Source organism: Hemiscyllium ocellatum, chromosome 9, assembly GCF_020745735.1.
Source record: "Hemiscyllium ocellatum isolate sHemOce1 chromosome 9, sHemOce1.pat.X.cur, whole genome shotgun sequence".
Taxonomy (NCBI): Eukaryota; Metazoa; Chordata; class Chondrichthyes; order Orectolobiformes; family Hemiscylliidae; genus Hemiscyllium; species Hemiscyllium ocellatum.
Genome location: NC_083409.1, coordinates 56,214,904 through 56,222,232, shown reverse-complemented (window position 1 = coordinate 56,222,232; position 7,329 = coordinate 56,214,904). Strand labels below are relative to the sequence as shown.

At 40.0% G+C, this 7,329-nt stretch overlaps 1 protein-coding gene across 1 annotated transcript; it reads right to left on the bottom strand.

The window, feature by feature from the left end:
* Nucleotides 1–5,363: 5,363 nt before the first annotated feature.
* foxd3 (forkhead box D3) lies at nucleotides 5,364–7,053 on the bottom strand. The gene has a single exon (XM_060829764.1). The coding sequence runs from the start codon at nucleotides 6,722–6,724 to the stop codon at nucleotides 5,591–5,593; it is 1,134 nt and encodes a 377-aa protein (XP_060685747.1). The 5' UTR covers nucleotides 6,725–7,053; the 3' UTR covers nucleotides 5,364–5,590.
* Nucleotides 7,054–7,329: the final 276 nt, after the last annotated feature.

The window sequence follows — 7,329 nt, the reverse complement described above, 5'->3', positions numbered from 1 at the left end:
GTTCAGTTAAATTGTCATTTCGTTCCCGATTTTCGTATTGTCCTATTAAAAGCTTCATTTACATGAATAGACATGTTAAAGGGTATAATTATTGAAAATGACGAAAAGAAATTAGGGAACTGACGGGAATGGGACCTAGTTCAGATATTTCCCTGATCAACCTGTTCAGAGACGTTATTACAGACAGGGCTGGAGCAGATGGAACTGGAACCCGGGCCTCCTGAAATCAATTGGGACAGAAACCTACTTAATAGAAAGGAGGAAGGAAGATTGACTTGAAGTATGGGTTCGCATTCGTTTCTCGTAGTGAAGGACATTAAGCCACAATGTATAGATAAGAAGGAATTAGATCAGACCATGTCATGAAAACATCAGGATTCATTAGCTCCGATACGTTAGCTTTGCTTTCTCTCCACAGATGCTGCCAGAGCGGCCGAGTCTCTCCAGCAAATTCTGCTTTTGGTTCAAATTTCCAGCATCCGCAGTTTTTTTTTCTTGTTTATGAATCATTAATTTATTTTCATGCAACTTCATATGCCTCTCGTCTCTAGCGAATGGCTCAACCCTTGCGTTCTGGTGAACCTATGTGAGCTTGTTTCACCTGGGCCAACAGCATCGGTTTTCAAACTTTCTGCTGTGCTCCTTTCCTTGTATTACTGCCAAAATTAACATTATTTTAGCCTCATTTGTCATCATACGTTATAATGGAACCAGTTGAGGCAATTAGTTTTATTTAATTAGATATCTCATACATAACCTCGAATATATTTAAGTTGAACTGAATATTGACAAGGTTTGAGAATGGCATTTAATTGGATTCCTTAGCTGTAATGCAAAAGTAAAGCGATTTAATTGAATTCGTTTTGCTCATTCCGATGAGACTTCGGTGGCTGATTACTTTTCGCTTTTGCGTTTATGATCATTCCTCGTGTAAAGAATTGGTCAAAGGAACAAAATCAGTAAAATTGTGAACTTTCGTGAATTATTAAAACAATTGAAGTAATTATTTCAAATCAAGCGTTCAACGTTGCAGCTGTTGTGTATGAATGAATTCCTTGTTGGATGGAGATGTTTCACCAAGTCCTCAATAAGTTAAAAATCACACAACAGCAGGTTGTAGTCCAACAGGTTTAATTGGAAGCACACTAGCTTTCGGAGCGACGCTCCTTCATCAGGTGATAGTGGTGCTAACTTTGTACACCCCAGTCCAATACCGGCATCTCCAACTCAATAAGTTATGTCTCCTTGATTGCTTCAATTTTGATTGCAATGTAACTTTTGAAATAAATTTACTAGATATTTTCCCTGAATTAATTTTTCCTGAGTTAAAAACAGTCTGCATATATTGCAATGTTGTCAGTTGTTATGTCATTAGCGGTATGTATATTATTAAAGTTACATATACTGTATCTAATAACCATATTAAACATGTATAATGTAGTCCTTCTGATAGAGGGATATGATATAGATGCAAGACATAATAAATATGTAAAGTTTACAGATTGTAAGAGAATACACTCGACCACGCAAGTCTCTGAAGAGGTTTTCATGATATCAGTTTCGCCATAACAAAAATTGTTCACGTAGATTAACTCAGGCCTTGCTTTCACTAAATGCAAACGTTTTAAGTACATTCTTTAAATTCAACGCTGAAAAATATTTCTAAACGGTAACTTAAAAACGCGTTTCAAAAAGATTTTTTTTTAATCTGTTGGCGTTCTGGTGACTGTACATCCGAGAAAGATGAACAAAAACAGATCTCGACCCATGAGTCAATGGAAGCTTATCCGTGCCCCTAATGATTCACATTTGGGCTCTCTGGACTGCTATTTATTTCGTAAATAAAATCTTCAAACTACAAATATTGCAAATAAAACGAAAGAAACAGGCGCAGTTTTATAATGCTCACCAATTTAACAGTCTAATTTAAAGAGAATTACCTGTCGGTGTAAGTTGGCAAGAGTGAAACGTAATAAGTCTTAGATACAGTTAGCAACACAAGAATCCTGAATAACCAAATTGTTTTATTATTTAATCTTAAGAAGCTTTTACTTTTACGTTTCTTATTGACCAAGTTGTGTGGGGCGATTCTACCTCTGAAAGATTATACTTTTTTTTACTGAATTGGCTTGAAATAATAATGACTGAAGACGAAATTCCGAAAGGGATTTAACTCCATAGCCCAATACATTCACATAGCACAGCGCGGGTTTGGTGGGTTGGGTACATTTTATAGGTTATTTCTGTTCAGTTATTGAGATTATTGAGGTTTCCCTTTTCAATCTCCTGAGTCAAGAATCCGGAATGGTCTTAGTTTGAAATAATCTGTTACACTGAAAGGCAGTGATGCAGGTCTTCTGTGACTGATAATTTCATTGACGTATGCAATGGTGGCTGGGCTCCCGAGGAACAAGAGGCATCACTTTCTCACGACTCAATCTGCAAACTCTCCGCAAAATCAAATGAACTAAATCGCAACCTCCTGCAAAGCGGAACACCTCCACAATAAACTGGACACATGATTCTAACAAGGGCACACATACAATTTCTCGTTAAATTTAGATGGCAATGGGTTAAACTTTCTCGATACATTTTGATATGATGTTGTGCTGTAATTAACAAACGGGCAGTTGAGAACATTTCAAACATTTGGTCACATTCCTCATGCGCCATCTAGTGCTGTTCTTCCATATCACAAGCCCCCTCTCAAATTCAACCTTGGTCTTTCAAACGGAACGAGATTTGGTTAAGTTACAACGGAATTATGGTCTGTTTTAATCGTTATCAACACTTTACTGAGATCTAGCCCGTCAGTAAAACAAGGACAAAAATGATGGTCACACATATTCGCGACCCCGCTGGTTGATGTGTTGTCCAGTTGCCTTTACGATTTGAGCAAAAAGACAGTTTGTTACATTTCCTATATTTTTATGTTTTCAAGAAATTTCGGCCAGTGAGATGGTGAAATGGCGCAACATTTACTTTTGCCGTTCATTTGTGTTTCTGTCAAACTTCTTTATTCGTGTCAGTTTCGTTTTGCAGTTTTTTTTAAAGAAAAGGCATAAATCACTTGAACCTCACAGTTGACCGCAGGGTGACTCGAGAGCTACAACTGCAGATAAATACGAATCAGTAAAAGTTACAAGCGACAAAGGATCAGTGTTGGAATGAGCCCCTGTTATGGCTCGTCATTTCGGAATGGTTATATCAGCAGGTTCCTGAGGCGGACAGTGACTTTCGGAGTCGCCTTCGACTTTCCCAGGGGTATCAGTTAAATATAGAACTAATTCTCGTGTTACTCTAACCATCCGCCATTTGCTAGTTTTGTGTAAACGTAACTCATAACCAGGATCACAACTGCCTAACATCTTGTTACGTTTATAGAAGCAAGAGACAAAACATTTTTAGCTCAGTTTCAATTTCCTTGTAAAAGGATTACTGAGGGTGATTCCATTTAGGGACAGGGTCTGGTGTTATGAAGTCGCCCTTCAAGTAAAGTTGGAGGTGGGTATTTCTTCGTTCGTGTCAAACGATTATCAATTATATAAACTTGGTGTTGAGACCACACCCCGACAAGCAAGGCGGCTGGCTTTATTCAGTGTTTATACACTGAGGTATAAATGTTTACTCACAGTAAAATAATATTTACGATTACAGAAAGGACTCACGTCCAAGCCAGGACGCAAATGTTGTTCAAGCTGGACAGGGCCAGACATTTCGCAACACTCTTTAAGCGCAGAGTGTGAAGTAAATAAGGATATTCAATACCGCCAGCGACACTTGAAGCCGCGACACATAGATAAACAGTTAGGGGAGAAAGGCTGGCGGTCTAAAATCATCCTCAATGCCCGAGATCATTTACAAAGTATTAAACTGTCTCTGAAAATGATCTGCTTTCGATTTCGCCCTCGATCATGTTTGAAACCAAGCTTTTCAAGTTCAAATCCCTCCCAGGAATTCGCATCTGTTTCCAAGACCTAAAAGTTGAATTAATACGGCGTATTTTATTTATTGAAATTCAGATTATACAATTACACCCCACGTATTCTCAAAATCCCCACAACGAAGTACTCAGTCCGCACCAGAATTTCAGATAATTAATAATTTCCAATTATCCGATTTATTGCAAGAGTATTTGTTTGGTATTAGTGCTAACATTCGTTCAAACGCCGGATAAACACATCTGCAAACGGGAATATAGACAGAAGTAGCGAGGTTGTACATGGAGGGTGATATTTCCCGGAGAGCAACAGTCTTCTTTTCAGTAACGGAGCAGTAATCGCTCGTGTTTAATTTTCATTCTTTTTGCTCTTTCTAACCCGCATGCACTGTTACCTCTGTTTTCACCCATATTCTTAGGACTAAACAATTTCAGGTCACCTGCGGGTAATCGATGCCAGGTTGCTGGTGTACCCTTGCGAATTGTTTTAAATAGCATGTTATTATTTCAGTCATTATGTAGGCGATACAACTTCATTTAAAACCTCTGAATTTACAACTCCAGTCAGGGAAACAAAATCAGCTCCAATGAAAAAAAAGTTTAAATATTCGCCTTTAGCCATTTGCTGAGTTTTATATAAATAATAAGGTCATTCCAAATAGAAAGGCGAATGTAAAGGTATTGATTTAGAGATGAAATATTTAAGTTATGACAAAGCACTTTTTTAATAAGATGACTATGCTATAAAATCTGTTGCTATGTTAAAAGATTCTCCATCACGTATTTTGCTACATTGTTAGTTTGAAATTGAAACAGATTTCAGCCTAACCCTTTTCAATTTGCTTTTGCGAATCTCTCTTCCATGAAGTTAAACAGTAGTTGCTGTCAGCTCAAATTTCACAGCTAATATCTTCAGCACAATGTTTACTGATTAAATGGCTTTTAATTTTAAAAATCAGGCAATGACCTCTATGCCGTCATTTCAATCGGAATTTTTATTTATAATATGACGAGCTGCCATGTTGGTTATCGTTTTGACAATATATTTTAATGTCCCAATCTGTAACCCTTCACCATTAATACAATTATGACCGGGAAAAAATCTAAACCTACAATGCCAAAAGCATTATTATTAAAGAAATGAACAAGAATGGAAAAAGTTTGTAATTTGTAAAATTTATTTACAAAGTTGCTTAATTCTCATTGTACAACACGACGGTAGCGCTACATAGAATACATATATTTAATTTATATAAAGGGCTTTAAGCTTTTGCAATCGTATACAATATTGACATTTTTTCTCCTGTTGGATTAATTCTTTAGAATGATTCGACTCAGTCTTTCTTAATTTCTATACATTTTCGTCAATAAACTACTGGCAATGAACCTTTCAAAAAGACATTAAGTGTGAAAGCTCTATACTACAACTGTGAAACAGTCTAATTAAAAAATAAAACTCAATGAGTATGAACCGATAGGTTCCGTATATAAATATTTACAAACGTATTTACCTGTACAGAAAGCATTCCTTTTATATATATATATATAAGAGTATACAGTCTATAATTCGCAGTCAAGTTCAGTGCAGCCCACTACCACAAGAGAAGAAAAGGGGTCATGGTGAGTGAGCATTTGCAAGTGGAGGAGTTATTAAGATGGCCATTTGGTCACTGCGGCGGCCGAAGCTGCTGACTGTAGGAATTGTCCGGAGATTATGTTCGTGGGGACACTGAGGATAGGAGTTATTGTAGCTGTACTTCTCGCTAAGGACAAGGGCTGTGGACTGATCAGGGCAGACTGGACGGTCACTGGCGGCCGCGGGAAAGTCTGTGAGCTCCCTGACGTGCTTGTCACCCCGATGATGTTCTCGATGCTGAAAGAAGGTCTGTTGGTTGGCTCCGTTTTCACGATGGACGTGGAGCTCAGGCTGCTGAGCTGGAGCTGGAGGCTGGGACTGAGCTGGGAATTAAAGGCTTTCCTGTTGAGTTCACTGGACGGGATGAGCGGGACCACTGGAGGTAACATGGGACCCACAGGAGGGATGTAGGGATACTGGAGAGTCGAGGGATGAGCATAGGAGGCGGGGTGCAGCGCATACGGACGCCCGTATGGACCGCTCAGGCTGTAAGCTCCAAAACTCTGCATCATGAGAGCAGTCTGCTCCCTCAGATGGTCCGCGGGCTGCCTTTTGAATCTTTTCCTCCTGCGAAGAAAGCTCCCGTTGTCAAACATGTCTTCAGACTGTGGATCCAGGGTCCAGTAGTTCCCTTTCCCCGGATTCCCAGGTTCCCTGGGAATCTTTACAAAACAGTCATTGAGGGACAAGTTGTGGCGGATGGAATTCTGCCAGGCGGGGAATTTCTCCCTGTAGTAAGGAAAGCGGTTACTGATGAACTCACAGATCCCACTAAGGGTTAACTTTTTCTGGGGACTTTGCAGAATAGACATGGTGATGAGAGCAATATACGAGTAAGGTGGTTTCACCAGGCTGTTCTTGGGCTTGGAGGCGGTGTTGCCGCTCGATGAGCCACTTTCCTGAGTTTCCGATTTGGTTAGCTCTCCCTCCGAGGAAGCCTGGCAGATAGCGGGAGGACTCTCGGCGACTTCCCTTGCCCCGATCTCCTCCAGCTCTTCTCCCTGATGGTGGGTGGCGGGGCTGTCTGACTCGCTGTCCTTTCCCATGCCCTCGTCTCCTTCTCCCACCACATCAATATCGACATCCTCGGCGCTGAGGATCGTGTGGCCTGACATATCGCTCGCACTGCCGTTGCCTGACAGGGTCATCACGCTTTCCCTTTTACAAATCAGCAAAAATAAAGGTAAGAACTCGGCTTCCTTTCAGGTGAAACTTCTCTTTTGCCTCTCTCTGTTCCTGTCCTGTCTCCCGCCTCTCTCTCTCTCTCTCTCTCTCTCACGCACACTGTCTCAGCTGGCAGTCCCTTGCAGATCAGATGACAACGCTTTTTTTTAATGCAGGTCAAGGGACTGTCAATAATAGTTACCTTCAACTTTTTTGACAGCCTATTTCAACTTGCACATTGCAACTGATGAACTTTCCCTGTATTTTCTCGCAATGTTTTCAAAGGCGCGTTCAGCCTCGCAGCTCTTTAGCTTTTAATGTCTCCTTTTTATATATAAAAAAAGACTGTCTGAAGAATGTTTCAGTTAAAGATATACTCTCAGGATTGTCACGTGAGGGACTAACGTCAGACTTCCCTCTGTTAAGCCATGCAAAACTCGAGTTATTTCATCTAATCGTCAACATAGATCCGGCCAAGACAACAAGAGCACCACTCATTCCTAGCAGCAGCATTTTTTATCAAGACCAGCAAAGCATTCTTTGTCAATAAAGTTGGTAGTAGAACCAAGCAAGAACGAGAACTCCAAAC